Source organism: Onychostruthus taczanowskii, unplaced genomic scaffold (assembly GCF_017590055.1).
Source record: "Onychostruthus taczanowskii isolate IOZ18803 unplaced genomic scaffold, ASM1759005v1 scaffold58, whole genome shotgun sequence".
NCBI classification, from domain to species: Eukaryota; Metazoa; Chordata; class Aves; order Passeriformes; family Passeridae; genus Onychostruthus; species Onychostruthus taczanowskii.
The window spans coordinates 6010536-6030652 of NW_024503457.1; the positions used below are offsets into that span (position 1 = coordinate 6010536).

The window sequence follows — 20117 nt, forward strand, 5'->3', positions numbered from 1 at the left end:
GGGGAGGGCGGCGGGAGAGGCTCCGTGTCCGGGCGGGCGCGCCGGGGCCGGCCGGCGGCGGGCCTGGCTGCGCGGTGTGTGCGAGGGGACGGGTAGCGCATCCCTGCCCTGCCGGGGCTCCGCGGCTCCGGAGAGCGGCAGCCACAGGTTAATTGGAGCCCGCGCAGGTGAGGGAGCGGTGCGGAGCTGAGGGAGGCAGGGTGTTGCTCTCCAAGGCAGGGAGAGCACGATGTAATGCAAGGTTATTGCTTAACAGGAGCGGGGGAGAGCTGCTTCCCACTTCTTGCAGGAAATGAGTGCGTGCGGGGTTATTATTGCGCTTAAAAATCAGTGTCTACTACACTGGTAATTTTGTTGACTGTTGCTTTATTTTCCTTTGACAGAAAAACATCCCCATTATCTTGTTTTCCGGGCTTCTTACATCTAAATATAGTATAAAAAATCTGTAACTATGGAGTGGCCTCTTGCACTTCAAAGGAACAGCATGTTCTGCAGAACCTGTTCCTTTACCGTGCTCACTGGCCCCTAAGGTTTCATAAATGAGAACAAGAGAAATGCTAAAAAAGAAGTTATGCCCAGGTCATGCATGTTGGCATTGTTTGTTCCTAAAAGCTTTTTCTCACGTCTTTTTTTATTCTAGAATTAATGTTTTCATTTTATGTAGTACTATGGATTTTTTGTTCTTTCTGTTCAGAAGTCATGGATCTGTTAGGATTTCTTTCATACTTTTAATTTTCATCAACTTTGATTTAGGAAATTCGTTTGGACTTTTTAACACATCTTGGTCAGGAGTAAAATCCTGCATTTCTGTCAGTTACATTTTTACTTTGGGCTGGAACTTTAACTGAGTCCTTGGCAGCTTCAGGTATGAAAGCTGCCTGACCTCTGCAGATGGTAGTTTATCACTTCAGGCTACAAACAAGCTTTTAAGAACTGTTGGGGTTGTTTTGGCAGTCAACCTTTGGACAGTCCTCTCTAAGTTAAAATGCTGTGTTTCTTTTGATGCTGTTGGAGGGTAAGGTGGCTGTGTTGCCAGACTTGCATTATCATTTTACCCTCAGCTGTTTCTCTAGTGCTTCCTTGGTTTGTTTGGTTGGTTTTTTTTGTTGAAGGTCATAACACTAATTTACATTCCAGGTAAGGATGGAACTTGAAAATGTCATGGAAGCCCAAACTAAAATCTTTTTAACTTCTGATAAAAACCCAAAAAATGAACTCTGAAGTATTTGGCACTAATGCTTACTACTGTATCTTAGTAATATGGTTTACTTCTAGCCATAATCTTAGTTTTATATGATTTTATTTCATTATTATCTGCAAGTTGTGTACCTTATCTTTTCTAACTCAGTTGAATAAATTTTTGACCATAGTTTTTAGTGTTCTCTTGTAAAAACAAAGGGTTTTGTAAGATGTAGTAATTGGAAACTAAATTTGTTTTGACTGTGTTTAGTTTGTTTTGTTTACAGGACCAGTTTGTTGATGTTGGTTTCTCTATTGGTCCACAGAGATTTAATTTGATGTTTTATACCACCACAGTACATGTGGAGTAGAAGTAATTGTGTGTGTTTGAGATGTTTAGTGTTGTGCCTGTGTTGGGTAAGGACCATTACAGACCAGTCATGACAAATTAAAAAGTGATTAAATAAGATCAGCAGTTTCTCATTTGCTCTTCTTCGGAGTGTTGAGCACAGTTGTCTGCTGGTTTCTTATAAAATAACACAAGTCTGGAGTATAATAAAATTGCATGGATTGTTTTTAAAACAGTATTATCTGCTTCATAAATTGCATCTGTTCCTTGACAGTGCTTGATTGGAGAGGGGTAGGTATAGTTTGTAGAATAAATATTAGAAGTTCTGGTTAGCACTTAAAGACTGGCCTTTAGAATTATTGTGGTAGTGGAGAAGAGAAACACTCTGAATTTCTGTGATACTGTGTCGTGAGCTTAATGAATACTTTATGAGTCATGCACACTGCCTATGTTAAAAAAACCCAACAAGCTACAGACCCAAACCAACAACTTTTGTCATGAGTTTGATGATGCCTTGCGTACGTTATTATTGAACTGGCATGGAAAGTATGTATTTCTGATTGCTGGAGACTAAGGAATGTAAAATATGTGTTAAAATGGAATTACCTGTGGTATTTTGTGAAAGGGCTGTGTATTAATAGGCCTGCAGTGGAGTGTAAAGCAATATGACATGTTAACTAGTAGCACTAAATGCCTTGCAGCCCCTCAGGAAATCTAAGACCTGAAGCTTGTCTGTTTTCATGTACAGGTGATAGAAACCTGTGCATGACAGGTTTATAAGTAACTAACTACTGGCAATAACCTCTTGTCGTGCCTGTGTCTGAGAGAGCCAATAACATGGTGGTTCCTTGTGGAGAAAGCATCACTTCAGAATAGCTGGGTGCTGTTGTGAATCTGTTTCAGAATAGGTTAGAAGTGGAGGCATAGAGTTTGATTAATTTTTGTGGTTATTAATGTGCTTGCTCTGGCTTGTGTAGTTGGGTTAAAAAATGCAGTAGTTAAGTTTTTGTATAAGTGGATGTTAAATTCCTCTCTCTGATATTTGATTCTATGTGCTATGTGCAGAGGTAAATAGTAGCGTTCTTTTCTCTTTAATTAGATCACCCAGAAGACACAATGAGCGTTAAAGCTTTCAAGCTCGTTTCTGCTGTTGAGCGGGAGATGTTAATGGGAGACAAAAATTATATCAACATCGAGTGCATTGAGTGTTGTGGGAAGAACCTCTATATTGGAACCAATGACTGCTTTATCTATCACTTTCTGCTGGATGAAAAGGTATCCACAGCTGGAAAAATAACTTTTGCTGCCACCAAGCAACTACACAAATACCTGGGTTTGAAGAAGCCTGTGAGCGAGTTGAAAGCAGCCTCTGCCCTCACGAGACTGCTTGTGCTTTGTGACAACACGATAACACTAGTGAACATGATCAACTTGGAACCTGTCCCCACTGGTGCTAGGATCAAAGGAGCTGTGACATTCACACTGAATGAAAACCCTGTGAGTGGGGATCCTTTCTGCGTTGAAGTTTGCATTATCTCGGTCAAGCGTCGCACCATTCAAATGTTCATGGTGTTTGAAGACAGAGTCCAGATAGTGAAGGAAGTGTTTACTCCAGAGCAACCCTGTGCTGTGGCTGTAGATGGTTACTACTTATGCCTTGCCCTTACTACACAGTATATAATTTTGAATTACAATACTGGCGTCTCCCAGGACCTATTTCCTTATTGCAGTGATGAGAAACGGCCAATTGTGAAAAGAATAGGCAGACAAGAGTTTCTGTTGGCTGGCCCTGGAGGCCTAGGTGAGACTAAGGATTTTAATTTTTCTCTGAATTTCTGAAGCAAAGCTTTACAAATTAAGTGTTATGCATAATAATGATGATTTCCTTCACAGGTCTATATTGGAATGCTGAGATAAAAAGAGGATGATAAATTTTTGATACTTAGTACTATTATAACTCTATAATGCTATTATAACTGTAAAAAAACCACACTACCTGTTTTTTTATTAATGCACAAGATTTTATTATCATTTTTATTCACATGAGGTGTTTTATTTTAATCAAAGCTTCATTTCATTACATCTTGCAGCCCCTACCAAAAAAAATTGTTGGGTATCAAGTGAAATTTCAGAGATTGATAGACAGTCCGTAGTGACTAGGGGGATTGTGTTTGTGGACATTGCTACAAAATTATTCAATTAGTGTAGATGAATTAATTTTTTCCTCAGTTGCTATTCAGAGGAGCTCATATGAAATCCATTTTATAGATTTTAAGAGATTCTCAAGAAGGTATGTTGTGCTACAGTATTAGTAAGAAATTTTAGTGGAAATTGCATCCTACCTCCTATAATAGTAATTGCTGTCCTAACTGTAGGTGTTATCAGATACTACCCAGTTTTTATGCTCTCATTTGCTTAATATTTTTAGTAGTATTTATTTAGCTCTGTGTTAACAGAAAATGATAGTTTAAGTATTGCAAAACCAAAGTTAAATCATGTGAAATCAAGCTCTTGTCTAAGAGATGACTGTAAGGACTACTGTAATCTATCTAAATGGACAATATGCTGTGAGGATAGTAATCTTGAGCTTTTTTTGGAAAAGCTGCAATATCCCAGAGCTGACAGACCACAGAGAGAATACTTTCATGCTGTTTGCCATATGACTCTCCTTTCAGGAGACACTGTTTATGTATTTTCCCTGAAACATTAAGAATAGCGTGGCACAAAGTTCACAGCTATTTAGGTTCTTAATTTGGGTTTTGGCCTTTTAATATACGTTCCAAAGAAAATCAAGTATGCAATTATTAATTCCAAAGAAAATCAGTTGCTTATATTGAAGTTTTGCTTTGTGATCAGAATTCAGGATGTACATCAACTCACCAGCTTTTCTCTGAAGAAGTAGACTCTCAGTATAATTTGAGCTTATGTGAGTTAAAGTTGTTCCAAGATGGACTTGGGGTTTTTTTTCCAGATACAGGGCTTTTCTAAGTCATTTCAGCTGCCTACTTCCTATTAAAGCTCTTAGTTCTTTTAAATACAGACATGTGTTTTTGGACATGAACTGTTTTACTAGTGCTAGAGAAGTTAAAATTTGTCAATTAGCTAATTTTCTGAGAAGATTCCATTCTTACTTTAATTTGTAAAATTCTTTTAGGCATGTCAAATCAGATTCCATTGAAGTAATTTATCTTTTTTTTTTTTTTTTTTAAGACTATAATATCAAAAGCATAATTGTATTTATTTAGGAATCAGAATTTTATTTAGTCTGACTTTTGCTTTTGTCTGGTGTACTGTAAGAGAGATATATGAAGAGAAGGTTACTTATAAACTCCAACATCCTTGTGTAAGGTGTCAGGTATGTGAGATCTTAAGCAAATGAACTTGTGCTGCTGTAAACATGCTATAAACCACACTTTTCCTCATGATATGGGCAAAGTCTTTCCTGTACTGCCTCAGAGGCCTTTTAGAGTATTTGCTGTCAACTGTATAATTTTTCCTTGCTTAATTAATCTCTTTTTTTTAATCTCCTGTTCTCTATTCCCTCCCCACTGATGTTTTGACCAAGTATTATCCATCTTGCTGTTCCTCCTTGCTAGCATTCCTAGTGTCTTTAACACTTGTCTCTTTGAAGTTATGAAGATGGTTGGGCACCTTTATAGTAGATAAGTGTTGTGTATCTTGGTATCTCAGGTGGGCCTCTGCTGTGGAATGCATGGACTTGAAAAGACTTGATGTAAATCTTCAGTTCTAATTTTATTTGCTTTCATATGTCTCATTGATCAGGGCATGCTGGTAGGGCATCTGTGCTAAGTTCAGCCTCTTTTACAGAAGTGGAGATATTTTGCATTAATGTATTTGGCTTTAGAGTGTTTGAAGTGACACTTACTTGTATTAATTTTCTTTTGAGTTAAGACTGGAATTTACATTGGCAAAAAGCAAGTGCTTAAAATGATAATGTAAAACATCTCGGAGTTTATTGTGTATGTAACCTTTTTCTTTATCTGTACATTGGATTTTAAACTGATTGTTAGAATTGCTCATAGCAGATGCTTAGCCATTTGGTACTTTGTTGTGTTTACTTGCAGTTAATATTTAGCTCGTTCTTTCAAAAGCGGGGAGAACTTAATTTTTGGTGCTTCTTCATTCTGTCCAGTAATTATTAATTTACAATTGGAAATCAGTCCTTTCTGATACGTATGAAACTGCTTACCAAAATTCAGTTTTTTTAGGTTGTGAAGCTCTTGTTGCATGCTTTTAATCAGATTTCCTGCTGTGCAGAGGCTCTAAGTGTTTAAAATTACAGCAGACACTTCTTGATATTGGTACAGGATATGCTTCCCAGCACCAGCTGGAGCAACTTCCCCAGATCTGAGGTGTTGACTCAGACTGAGCTCCCAATGGAGGGTGCAGCTCCTCACACCTTGAGCTGAACAGAGTGCCTCCTGCCTCATGCTGAGACTGGACCAAGGAAAAATATTGTCCTTGCCCATATGTGTGCTTGGTTGAGGATTTCTGTTGCCAAGTTAATGAGATGCAGTGGGAGGTCAGCAGAGTACATGGCACCAGAGATGGCAAAAAGGAAATTGAATCTTCTCCAGGACCCAGGCATGAGGCTTCAACCTCCAGCTGTACAGAGGGGAAGGACAGGCTGGGTCTCTGCTGTTCTGTGATGACTGACTCCGGAAACTCGTGACTTCTGATAATGGGAAGAATTCTCCTTCTCTGCTTGCTGATCTACACCTATATAATATGCTCAGTGCTTACAGTAGCAGATGAAAAGCAGGAAGTTCTGTCCAACAAATCATCCAAGCCTGTACAATGCAGTAACACCAGGAGGAATTAGGGAATAGTAGTAGTGGGAAGCTTCCTCATATTGGAGATGGGGTTTTTCTCGTTAATGCTGCTGGTAAGGAAACATCTTGAGGAGGTATACCTGGATTGTGCAGCTCACCAATGGATTGTACAGCTTGTGGTGATGGGTTTTGTCTTTTAGGACTATGGATCCCTATTTAAGGAAGAGATGGGATCCACCAGGTCAAGTGAGGCAAATTGTTTTTGCTATCTTGACTGAGCAACATGGTGAGTTGGATTTAGGTTAGGCGTGGTGGTGGTGGTAGGCTGTGTTGGCAAATCAGTGCAAGATGGTGTGATGAGAGACTTCATAAGCAGCAAACAGAGCTGAAGAAGCTCTGCTTCGGCCATTTGCAGAGAAAGTCGTTACAGAACACTGGTAGTGGAAGCTGTCTCACTTTTTCTGGGAAATCAGCACAGCTGTGTTTTAATAGCTGAGATGGGGGTTACCCTTTACATGGGAGCAGTAGAAAGATGTGGTGGGGTGCCTTGGGACAAAGGACAAGGCCAATAAGAGTTTATGGATTTGGGTTAGAGAGCAAACTAGCATGGGTGAGCAAACTAATTGTGGTGAGTGCCTGAAATTAACCACTTCATCAGGAAAACAATGTAGGTAAGATCCTCTTTAGGTAACCCAAAGAAATCTACGTTTGCGGGCCCTGGTTTTTAGGGTACACTTGAACCACTCCAGTGCCTTCTGAAGGGGCAGCACAGCAGCAGACAAGAAGGCCAGGAGTTTTCCAGAGTGCACTGGTAGTGACTGAGGAGATGATGAAGGGATGTGCTCTGTTGAACATCAGTGTGTTACCAACATTGTTCTACTCAATCCAAAATACCGGCTGCTAAGAAGAAAATTGACTCTGACCAAAACCAGGGCAGAGGCCAATGTCCATCTGGCATTGACTGAACACCATGAAGGGCAAAAAAAGAGCTTCTACAAGCACATCAGCAGCATGGGAAGACTAGTGGAAGCTCACTGTCAAATGGGATGGAGGACCTGATGCCAAAGGCCATGGAAAAGACTGAGGTGCTTAATGACTTCTTTATGTCAGCCCTTGGGAACAGTGGGAAAATCTGCCCTCAGTAGAGAAGGATCAGGTTATGGACCATTTAAATAAACTGGACAGACAAATCCATGGGACCTGTTGGGATGTTCTCAGGAATGCTTGAGGGTGATAGTCAATGTCATTGTGAGGCCAATTTATTATCTTTGAAAGATCATGATGATCAGAGGATATTCCTCAGAACTGGAAGAAAACAAACGTTTTCACCCCTGCCTTAGGTGATCAAGGGAAAGGAACTAGGGAAGAACAGCCAGCCCTACCCTGATCCCTCAGGAAGATGATCTGAGAAAATCCTGGAAGCTGTTTCCAAATATACAAAGGGCAATAATGTGGTTTTAAGTAATCCCTGTGGATTTAAAAGGGGGAAATTGCCTGACCAGACTGTCTTCTGTGATTAGAGGCCAGCTTGTAGAATGAGGGGAGCTGTGATCCTGTGAAGTTCAGCAAGGCTTTGATGCTGTCTGCCATCACATCCTTTGTAGACATATGGATGAAAAATGAGCTGGAGAAACAGTTGAGGTGAATTGAAAACTTGCCTGAAAGATTTGTAGCCAGCAGTGCAGAGCGCAGGTGGAGACCAGTCACTAGTCTTGTACCCCAGGGGGCCAATGTGAGGTCAATGCTGACATCATTTTAACAACGTGGCTGGTAGGGAAGGGCAGGCCTTCAACAGTTTGCAGATGATACAAAATATTTCTGTATCTCTTGGTGCTGAAAACAGTGTAGCTTTGTTTCAGGTAACTCTTGTAATCCATGGGTAGCCTATGCAATTTTTAATATGGAATTGATTGCCGGCCTCATCTCAAGTTTCATCAGACACATTCCTGTGCCATAAAAAAGCTGTGTTTCCTGGTTGTAGTTATGTTTATTGTTATCCTTAGGTGAGAGCTGGATGAAGACAGAAAATGCATCATTCTGCCACAGAAGCTCTAGCTGTTGAAGGCAGAGGGATGTAGAGAGACATTGACTGGAATGCATACCTTTTCATTTCCATAAAGGATTTTTTAAATTACCTAAAAAAGGTCTTTCTCATTAAAAAAAAAAAAAAAAAAAGGGTTTATAATTATTTGTGTTAGAACATCATAGAAATAGAAAAGCCTATGAATTAGTCTTTCAAATATAATAAGCCCTATGTTTATTACTGGTTAGCATGTATTTAGAACAGGTTTTCTCCCATGTTTTGAAGTGGGATTATATCATGGAATAACAACTGAAAGCCTTTAAAACTGGACAGTACATTTTGCCTGACATACAATTTTACTGATGAATCATAAGAATATCAAGATCTATAGAGTAAATTAGGAATTATATATTAGACTTAGAAATTTTCTGTAAGTAATGGTTGAAAAGCTGATCATTGCAGTGAAAAAGAACTCTTAGTCAAGGGGAAAGGGCTGATCATTTGAAAGCCACTGTAAGGGATCCAAAAGCTTGGTCTCTACACTGTAGTTCTGTAAAAGTCTACAATCTTCTGTTTTATTTTCTCTGTTTTTCTTGCTTTTGTGGTTTGGTTTTTTTTTCATTCCAAGAAGGTCCTTGTGCCCAGCTCGCCTTGCCTCATTATCCTGTGTTTGGAAGAGACTTTGTAAATTGAATAACATAATCTTTTAATCTCTTCTGTTCTTTAGAGCTCAGACTTATTCTGCCAGCTGTCAAGTGGCTCACTGCTGCCAAAGATCAATTTTTATGGGCATGTCTTTTTAATGGCCTGAGAATTCTTGGTTTAAGGGGTATGAATTCATATTCAGAACAGAAGTTTACACTGTGCTGGTAAATATTTATAGAACTGGGCCTGAAAGTTGTGACTGAAATTTCTCTTCAATTTATGTCTCAGAACTGGGGAATAGCAAGTAGAATGAATAGAACCAGTGGCATGTGGTCCTAAACCAATGTAAAACTATTAAGCTGGGAGAAGAATGGAGGATAGAATAGACATGAGAAAAGGGAATGGCAAAAAACACCCTGCAAATTAACTGAAGTTTAATCTGGTTATTCTGAAGACAACATAAGAGTTATCACTGTAATAATAGACAGTCTTTACTTTGTGCTGCTTTATGCACAGCCTCTGCATTTTTTCAAATGATTGAAAATGCAGATGCTTCACAGGAAGTGACTCAACCCCAAGGAGCTGGGCCCTTGTTCTCTGAAAAGATTGGCTGTAGCAAAAGTGAAAAAGTGTAAGTAAACAATTGTGTCCACTAAAATGCTCTGTAGTCATTGGACACGACAAGAACAAACACATGTGCATTGCCAGATAGGTCAGGTGGTGCAGGTCTGCTGCTCCCACTATGGTAAGATTGTTTAAAAGCTGGGTCTCAACAAGTGTTACTGTTCTGGTATGAATTCAAACTACATGGCATAGTTCCTTTAAGAAAGCTCTTATATTTACTAAACTTGAATAATTCCTGCTAGTTTGTTTCAGTATTCATCTCCTATCTGTTTTTGGCATTGTCTCTTCCTTTGCTGAAGAAGAATGGAAAGAAAAAATTGAACTGAATTAACCAACATCTCTGTTAGGTCCAGGGAGGTGTGATGTGTTGTGATCATGCTGCCTTGATACTGCACCTGCTCTGAGACTTTCCACTGTTGTACCTTGGTAGCCTGCTTTGTGTTGGGAAAGCAACAGTCCTCAATCCTCAACTAGAGTGAGCCTCAGGCTTTGTCTTTCCCTTTTTCTAGGCATGTTTGCTACTGTAGATGGGATTTCACAGCGTGCCCCAGTGCACTGGTCAGAGAACGTGATTGGGGCAGCTTTGTGCTTTCCTTACGTGGTTGCTCTTGATGATGAGTTCATTACGGTGCACAGCATGCTGGACCAGCAGCAAAAGCAAACCCTGCCTTTTAAAGAAGGTCACATTCTACAGGACTTTGAAGGTATTAAAAAGGACACTTTGTTGCATCAGTAACTCTGGAACACTGAAGTCACTTGGGTTTGTTTTTTAAACAAAGTATATAAGAAGTGTTGAATGTTGAAACTTTTGTTGCAAGTGCTTTCCTCATTAGATTCCTTGCAGACTTCAGTAATTCAAAGTTCCACGCTTCTAACAAAGTGTATGCTCATTAAATGTGCTGTAATTGTCAAGTTAATTGTTGGGTAGGAGTCTATGGAGTTAGAACTTTTTCTTGAAACTTGATTATTTCTTTCAAAGGAGCAATGTTAATTTAATGCTACAACTCAGTAATTGTGATCTACAGGTATTTGTCCATTGGCTATCCTGACAAAATTCTTACATATTAGAAAGGAATACAAAAGAAAAATAATTTTTAAAATATCTGTGTAAGAGGTTTAAAATTGGATCTTTCACATAGAATTGTTAACCAAAAAAATGCAAAAATTTCTCGTGATCTGTTCTTCAGTTGAAAACTCTTAAGTGTGGAATATACTATGCTACTATTTTTTTTTCCAGAAAAGCTACAAACTCTACCACTGTGAACTGTATATTTCTTTCTAGATTTGATGTATGGCTTAAAATTTTCAAATATAAGCCTGGGGAAATACCTGTTACTTAAAAGTTCCTACTCTCTGGAATCTGGACAATAACTTCAGTGGCCTTACCAACTTAGCTCATCATGAGTGGCTCTAGCCAATTTCTCTTACTTCAAGTGGAGCAACATCTGCTGTAACTAAATAAATTTACCAATATCTCTGTAATTCTGAGGTGGAATTCATAGGTAAATGATACTATCGAGTAAATGTGGTAGCAGCAGAGGTTGCTTTTGGGACTTTAACCCTGTTTAGGTTCTTGTATCTTAAATTGTATATTTTAAAGCTTATTTTTGAAATTGCTTTTTCCTGCAGAGGCTGTAAATTGAATGTATCTGTTTGTTCTGTCCAGGAAAGGTGATTGTTGCTACTAACAAGGGTGTATATATCTTGGTGCCACTACCTTTGGAAAAACAGATTCAGGATCTTCTAGCTAGCCACAGAGTGGAAGAAGCCCTTGTTCTAGCAAAAGGAGCTCGAAGGAATATTCCAAAAGAGAAATTTCAGGTTTGTCCTTCCTTTAATTTTCACGAAAACAGAAATTTCACAGTGGGGGCATGTATTCCATTGGTCAAGTGATTGGAGAATGTGTGGAAGGAATTTACATTGTGGAGAAGTTGTAATACCTTTTCTGATTTCAGCCTGAGGAAATAGGTATTCTGCTAAATTGTTTTGTACTTGTAGAAGCTGTGACTTTAGCAGGGTTGAATGCTGTTGTTCTTCTCGGGTTTTGTTGAATTTTTTCAACTGTGTAACTTGACAGAATTGAAAACAAAGCAAAATCAGAAATTTAGTGGCAGAAAATCCAATTAATGCTTCTTTGGTACTAGATGCAATTATTATTTGCTATTGCTGTTTAAAAATCTATATTTTAAATTGGAATTTAGAAATTTTACTTTTTTTATCAAAGATTCTCACCATATCCTAAACTCCACAGTAGCACTTAACTTCAAAGTTAAGTGATGGGAAATCCTAAGCAAATGCATCTTACTTCCAAGCTCTTACAAGTCGTGCTTGTACTCCTGTGTAACTCAGATTTAAAGGTTTTTGTGTGGCACAGTGTCTTTAACTCTTTGATTACAGTGTTGATTAATGATTTATACTCATTCCCTTCTACCCCTGATTTAAATTGCTGTACATATTCTACTGTGTTTTCTCCTATTTAGGGACTTGTAAAAAGCAACGTGACATCTCTACTCATGGAGTAGGTGAATGAATATTTGACGTAGTTTCTTTGCTATTGTAAAAGCAAAATTTGATCTGTAACCTGCAGAAAATCTGTGGTTTTCCTTTTTTTCAAATATATTTTGGAGCATTTTGTTGCCATTAAAACAGTTGTGTTACTTTTGGTTTGTTTAGAAAGGTATACATGACTCTGGAAGATACAGGATTGCAATGGTTCAAAACTATTCTGGCTGTCAGAATCTTTTTTGGTTTTTAAATTTCAAGAAGCTTCTAATTCCCTTTCATTTCAGTTTCAGTCAAGGCCCAAAAGGCAATCATTAAATGAAACTTGTATCAGCTTTCATTTTGATCCTTAACTCCTCTCTTAAATGACCAGCTGAGAGACTGCTGGAACTAAAAAGCTCATCGAGAAAAGGTTTCCATCCTTTTGTGAAGGTCCAACTACCTGAAAGTACTTGCAGCTTGAAAGTATTTAGGCAGATACAGAGTTCAGTTTCCAGCATGTTTTGCCTTGCATCTTCACTTCCTGCTTTATCCTTCCAATCTCTTTAAAGAAGCAAACAAAAATCTTGCTGTGAGGGCAGGATGCGTAATCTAATCAATGTCTTCTATGTGTGATGACCTATCATTTTCCAATTATTTCTTTACAGTTCGTGTAGGTTTAGTGTGGGAATGACTTTCTGTGTTTTGCCACTGGATGAACTACAATTCATTATCTAAAATACATTATGTAGAATCTCATTCCTCTTCAGTTTTCTTGCATTAAGAATTTTTCAGCCTTTAAAATACATTACTTTCTTTTCACAAGTATCTTAAGTGTGCAGGGTTGATCTTCCTGAAATTAGTTTCCTAGAATATTGTAATTTCTTTCTAACTTAGTGTGCTTTTAAGGGTGTTCAGTTATTTTAACTCAATGCTACAGCTGAAAACCAGAAAACATAGTACTTGCAAGCAAAATAGCTGTTCTTTTGCTGGGGTGTATTTGCAAACTGATATTAACCAATTATCAAATTCTTGAATTGATGGAGTTTCCCACTGACTTCTACTAAAGTGACTCAGTTTGGTCTAGTTGTTGAGACATTACTTCAGTTTTTCAGAGCTTGTCTGTAGCTGGAAATGTAACATGTTGAGTTTGCTTTCTAAGGGACTCTGATACTCTGATATTGTCGTTACAGACACATCAGTCCTGTGTAATGTAAGTCTGATGGAACTGAACCAAATTGCATATCTTACATATGTGTTTTTGCAACATTTCTTTGACATGCTTTAACTGACCACACAGCACTCATTTATAACTCCTTTTTGAGAGCTATCCTCAGCTATCATATCTATTAGAAAATTGGTATTTTCTAATAGGTATCTTCTGGTATCTGTTTGCAAGCATTACTGAATCCTGAGCAGCTCACACTTCAGAGGCCTTATTTTGCCATTTCGTACAAGTAGTAGGATGGAGAGCATAGGGTTGTTGTCAAGGCACTTGATCCAGCCACTATAATCTGTCCATATATGACAGTGATTATTATTATGTGGTTCATGAAGTATAGTGTTCCCTTTGTCACATGATGCAGTTTTCAATGGCTGATGCCATCTTATGTGTCACTTGAACCCAGGGCACTGCAGGGCAGATCTTGTGGACATGGGATTTTTTTCCCTACAGTTCAATACTTTGTCACTGCATGCATGCATGGGGGCATGCTCTCCCTCTGTATAGCAGCATAAACATATGTGTATGCATGCTGGTAATGCAGAATGGTGGTGGAATAGCAGCAATGAAGTACTCTACTCTCAGAATTATTTGTACAGTTGATATTTAGTTATTGAAAAGTAGCAGGTCATGCCTTAGAAGCTCTAACCTGTTATTTGACTTGTGGTTCCCGCAGGCTTCAAATTTAGCTCTGCCGTAACAAATGAAAATTTCTTTGTTTTTGAGCATCAGGAATTCCTGCTAGGTAAAAAATGCTAAGTAAAAGTGCTCCAAGGAGATGGATATCTCTGCTGGATATAATTTTTGATAGAATACAAAGGTCTTTCTACCATGCTACCATGAAATGACTGAATACTACTTATTAATTTTTCAGGACAGCTGACGTTTGCAGAAATCATGGTTGATGGTAGTGAAGACCTTGGTTAGATTGACACACATCTTGCATAGGTATCTCTCTCTTTTTTTTTTTTCTTCCTAATTCTTTTTAGTTTAAAAAACATAGTTTCAAAAACATATTAACTGCACCCAAATCTGACCAAAAGACAAAGTGGCTTTCTAGAAAAATTCCTTTGGACAATGTAGTTGGTAATTCTGACCATTTTAGAAAGGATTTTTTTAGCAGTTGAGAGAATTAAGACTTCACTACAGCAATCACAGCTTCAGCAGTCATCTTTTTTTCCTATTGCTTTTTCAGATGTGAATTAATACAAATCTTATGTCATGTTTTTGTAGCTACTGGTTTTGATGTGAATTTAGTCAACAGTTCAGAATTTGCTCAAAGAATTGCAAGTCCTGTGGTGGTTCTTCAGAAATTATAAAGGACTAAGCAATGTGTTGAATTTTGATTAATAGTACCTTTTTAAAAGAAGCCTGTTCCAGATCTGACCAAATGATCTGGAAGAACTGAAGGTCTTTTTCTGTCATAAACAGAATTTAACTGTGTGTATTTGACATGTAGGTCTAGCCCATTCTTAAAAATCTGTGAGAAAGGGAATACTGGATTTTCCATAGTCTGCTCTGTTTTCCTCCATAATCTTTACCCTAGGATATCTTAATATCTAGTGTTTATATTGTCAGTTAAAAATCTACCTGGGTGTTGCCTATCTCATCATTGCATCTTTAAAAAGTTCAGAAAGTGTCTGTCTGTAGATATTCTACAATTTTTTGTTGCATGTCTTTAAGGGGGAATTGAAGAAATAGAAACATTTAAATAAAAGTGAATACCACTTTATTAGTTCAAATTTAAAACTGCTTCCTTCAGCCTATAGTTATACTATCAATGAACTCTTTCCACTTTTTGTTAAAAAGATGCTGTACAGACTAGCTCTGCAATTCAAGCAGTGCTTCAGTGAAATTAATTCAAACTTTATTACAAAATCATAATTGACTAAATATATAAATTTTAGTGATCACTCTAATGCAAAAATTGAAAACAGGCTTTGAGGGGGGGGAAAACACCAGCCAATCTATTTTTGATATAGCTAGTGGGGTGAGAAGTCTTTCCTTGGAAAGTCAGGCTGGATTTTAACATTTTTCTGCTGCCATGAGATGCAAATATTTGCAGAACTTAATCCTTCAGCAGTGTCATTAGGAAGGTGACCAGGTAGGTATTCATTGGTTCGCAGATTACTGTGTATTAGTGTAATAACACTGTCAGAAATCCAAAATATTCTGGATATTTTGTGAGTCAATCCGCTAAAGAAGTTTTACTTCATAACTTTAATTAAGTCCTCTTTTAGCTTTTGTTAACTCTATTTTTAATCATTACATTGAATATAAAGCATTAGTTTATATAAAGATGTCATGAGGTATTGTTTGTTTAATTTTATATTGTAATATTTCTCTGAAAAACTGTGCCTGATAACATTACTCTGTTTCCCCTTTTCTCCCATATACTAGCGAGGCAAGAAAAGAACCACAACCTTACAAAGCATTTTAGAGACTTGCTAACAACAGAGATTAAGTATTTCCATTACATAAACCATTAGTAAGCTATGCACAGACTAAGTGGACTGAAGCCAAGCTTTTCTGTTGGTAAATCCATAACCTTTATCAAGGTGAAAAATCATCAGTCAGAGCATCAGTCCACTGTACTTGAGACCTGGTGCTCTTCAGCAATTCCTTCCTGGAATACGTTCCTATTGTATTGTAGTTTCTCTAGGAAGTTTTTACTGAAAATGTTTTTTTAAGTCTGATATTAGTAACAGTGTGAAACATTACAAAGCTGTGTATTCATGAGCAAATTGAAGGGAAAAACTGAGGACATGAGAAGGTAGCTGGTTCTATTTGCCAAAATACCAGTTCTGTCATGAATGGGAATGCTCTGCAGAGCACAGTTTAGGTTCCTTGCTTTTAGTACTTCTCTTTTGCTGTTGGAAATATTCTGAGCACAAGGATTTAATTTAATCTTGTAACTGGTAGTTGGTTGACCATTCAGATTTAATAACTACCTATCATTTAAAGTAGTTTTTGTGTTCTCTTTCTACTGAGCTTCATTTAAACACTTTTTTGTCTAGGTGTGACCTTAACAGTAAAGTTTGATAACATAACTTTCTATACTATGATTTAGTTGGTCTTTAACCATATTTTTATGGTACATTGCATAATATACCACATATTGGATAGGTTGAGTTTTTTTTGGAAGAATATTTTATTTTAAAAAAAATCAGAGTAGCAAAACCGGCAGAAAGTCAAAAATATGGCCATCAGCTGAGGATGAGACTATGAGAATGGCCAGCAGTTTGCACAGAGAGGTGGGACAGGAAGGAAGTGGCTGTGTGTGGTCAAGTGGGACCATCTTTACTTTTTGTGCTTACTGAATCATGGGGAACTTCAAAGATAACCATTGGCTTTTATGTTTGCAAATAACACAAAAAACCTGAGGCAAGTCAGTGTGATGTCAGATAAGTCATAATTTGAACAAGAAAACTCAAACTTGCTGTTTGTTGACTTTGATTTTAGTAAGTAGTCATGAGCAGTGTTGTGTTCACACACATTTGTGTAAGAAAGTCTGGGCAGCAGATTCAATATATTCAGGTACATAATTCTCATGAGCAGTGTTGTGCTCACACACATTTGTGTAAGAAATGAGTCTGGGCAGCAGATTCAATATATTCAGGTACATAATTTAAAATGTAGAGGATCAAGGTTTATTTTGCTCGTGACTTGTCAGGTGTGGCTGAAGATGATTTGTTTGGTGTTTTTTGGCAGGTAGCTATAGCAGTAGTAACTACCAATAGTAACTAGTATTATATAGCTATTGCACTAGTAACTAGTACATAAATACAAATATAATAAAACTTTTTTTCCCCCCTCCTTCTTTTTTATAGGTAATGTACAAACGAATCCTGCAGCAAGCAGGTTTTATACAGTTTGCACAGCTTCAGTTCCTTGAAGCAAAAGAACTCTTCAGGTAATTGTGTGACAAGAAATTTAATAATTTACCTTCTTTAAATAAGAAGTTAGTGTTCTTTGTTTGAAAAACTTAGTTGCTTGAATGTTTTTTGATGCAGATGTGAATTCACTGTAATAAAATGCTTTTCTTGTGGTTAAGAACAGAGTAATGTTGAAACAACTTTTTAGCTGAAGAGTTAATGCAACTGGTATTTTTTGGAATGCTAACCATAGTAGCATTAAGAACTGTGTGTTGTATGTATAGAGATTTTTTTGCTTTATGCCCATGAAGGTCAAGGCTTTATCACCTAGTCTGTGCTGTGATTTACAGCATGAACATTGCTTTGTTCTTTTTTTTTAAATACTTTTAACAAAAGGTATAACTTAAACATTAGTTACAATTGAAATATTATTGACACAATTGCACTATTTTTTATGAGGATGTTGATACTGAATTTACTTTACCACTTGTTCTGTTAGACCTTTTCCAGAAGACAGATTTGTTCTTGAAGTCTGTACTAACCTTGCTGATTTAGCCATTTCAGCAGTCACTTGTTTATAAATTGACCTTGATATTCCACTTTCATTCAGAAAATGCTGCTTGTTATCTTTATTCTACCTGATAATTTCATTTCTGCTAGCCATGCCTCATCCTGTGATGCGACACTGTCTGTAGTTAGTGGAATGCATGCTGACCACATAAAATAACTCTCCTTGTTATCTGCTGAAATTCACTTTAAATCAGTTTAGAGTCTATGGAATAGGATTAAGGTTAGACAGTTTTCAGTATACCGTAAGCATATTTACAGTGTAGAAAAAAAGTTGTCCTTGGATATATGGAAATGCATTGAGGAAAGCAAAGCTTTGAGGAATGCTGCTGTTGGTGAGAGACTTTGCCATTTTACTTCCTGTTCACCAGTATAATGAAAGACACTGGGTTTGGATGAGCAGTGTACACTGAGTGAAGATGAGGGAATGACAGGAAAGGCCTGAGCAGCATTTACAGACAATTTTTTCTGGCCACAACCACTTCCCTCAGCTAGTAATTGTTGTCTTTAGTGAGAAACTTGCAGTGTTTCTCCACCCTTATCTTTCAGACACTTGTGTATCTGACCTCTGGGTTGTGTATCTGAAGCCGAAGTACGAGTGGGGCATAGTTAAGAATATTTTAAGAGCAGTGAAAACAGGAAAATGTATCCTGTGAGGGGTTGCTTATGCATCCTCCATCCAGCTATCAGTCCATCTGACAAGTAAGCTTTAAGAAATGTATCCTGTGAGGGGTTTCTACCACTTGTGGAAGGAGCCAGGGTTGCTTATGTATCCTCCATCCAGCTATCAGTCCATCTGACAAGTAAGCTTTAATGAATAGAATTGTGGGAGCTCCTCCATAGAAACAAACATGCTTCATGAGAAAATGTGCTGGCCAGCCACAAATTTTGCAGCTCAGGCAGCATCCCAGGGTGTTCCCTTCCTCTAAAAGCTGCAACTCCAAAGCAGAACAACAGTTCTGCTGATGAATGAATTGCTGATGTCTGCTTAGGGAAGAAAGCCAGAGTATGTTTCTGTGCTTTTCTTCTGTCCAGCCATACGTAAGCTAAGCAGAGTATTTTGGTGACTGAAAAAACTTGCTATGGTAATCAGGTTCCTTGATTTTCAGCCCTGGTGGGCACACTGAGTTAGAGTAACAGTTGCATGTGCCCTGATACAGTCTCAATCAATCTTGTTCATTTTAAACTTACTGATGCTCACAGGCAAAATGGGAGAGTGGCAGTCTGTGAAAACACTTCCTCCCATCCCGGTGTGTTGCTCTGCAGATGTTTCAACCTTGTTTTAGAATTCACTTCAATCTTAATGTCAAAGGGAAACTTGGTACCTATCTGAGGAAAGAGGGTATTAAGCAGTGAAACAGGGTAGCCACAGTACCTCAGATCTTGGTTTGGTATGTGGTCCTGCTTCTGGCTAAATATGAAGTGAGGTTGTCTCACTACTTGGAAAATATCTGCCAGTTACAGCTTAGCAGGGGCAATTATATTGGATTAAAGGTCTTCATTTTCTTGCATTACCCTTCTTGGATAACCTTGTCAAGAAACAGTTCTATCTTATGCTTAAATTCATAGTTCTTAAAGACTGGAACTTTTAAGAGAAATAATTTTCCAAGTTCCTCATGGTTAATGCTGATGCTTCTGAATACTGAAGAAGGTTGACAAAAAGGAAGAATGTGTAGCTTTATTGAAACTCAAATAGTTCAACATAAAGAGGATCATTTTCTTCAGCTAGATTCATTAGCCTTAAAACTGAGTGAGAAATAGCAGTAGGGCTTTTTTGGTCTGACAAATCCTGTTATAAGCAATAACAGTATTGTGGTTGTGTTAGGTAGTTGTGATTTATAGTTATGCTATTTCATGTTGCTATCATTAGGGTTAACAAACAGTGCTTTTTAGGAGGTCATTTGCTGAATTTTCCATGCCTAACTGAGATGTTTGGCAACTGTCATAGGAAAACCAGTTCTCTTCAGTGTTTAATGGTTAGATATTGCTTGCCTTCTGACCCACTGGATACTGGAACTTTTCTAAACTTTACTCTTTTAAACAAATAAGAATGTTAACTCTTTGCACAGTATTTCTCACCTTAGAAAGCCTATAGAGAGAATTCTGGTACACTGAAAAGGTTAAAGAAATTGCTGGTACTTGTACCTGGAGAAATAAAAAGTAGGAATGATGTGGGTTTTGCATCTTAAATGTGATTCAAGAATACAGGCTTCCAATACAGCCAGTAGGATTTAGGCAAAACAGTTACCACTGTAGACTTCTTTGGCATCTCTGATACCTGTAGATACAAGGGTCTGAATTTAGGCCTAAGTTTCCTGAAAACTTATAGATTCTTCTTGTTACATTGTTTATATATATG

The 20117-nt window shown here is 37.7% G+C and overlaps 1 protein-coding gene across 1 annotated transcript in view; it reads left to right on the forward strand.

Moving 5' to 3' along the window:
- The first annotated feature begins 7 nt into the window (after window positions 1–7).
- The window catches only part of TGFBRAP1 (transforming growth factor beta receptor associated protein 1), a 34315-nt gene continuing 14205 nt past the window's right edge, over window positions 8–20117 (forward strand). The window contains exons 1-5 of the mRNA XM_041418104.1: window positions 8–167; window positions 2628–3329; window positions 10123–10317; window positions 11280–11434; window positions 17147–17229. Coding sequence (XP_041274038.1) covers window positions 2645–3329; window positions 10123–10317; window positions 11280–11434; window positions 17147–17229 — 1118 coding nt within the window. The 5' untranslated portion in view covers window positions 8–167; window positions 2628–2644. The remainder of the gene's footprint in view (window positions 168–2627; window positions 3330–10122; window positions 10318–11279; window positions 11435–17146; window positions 17230–20117) is intronic.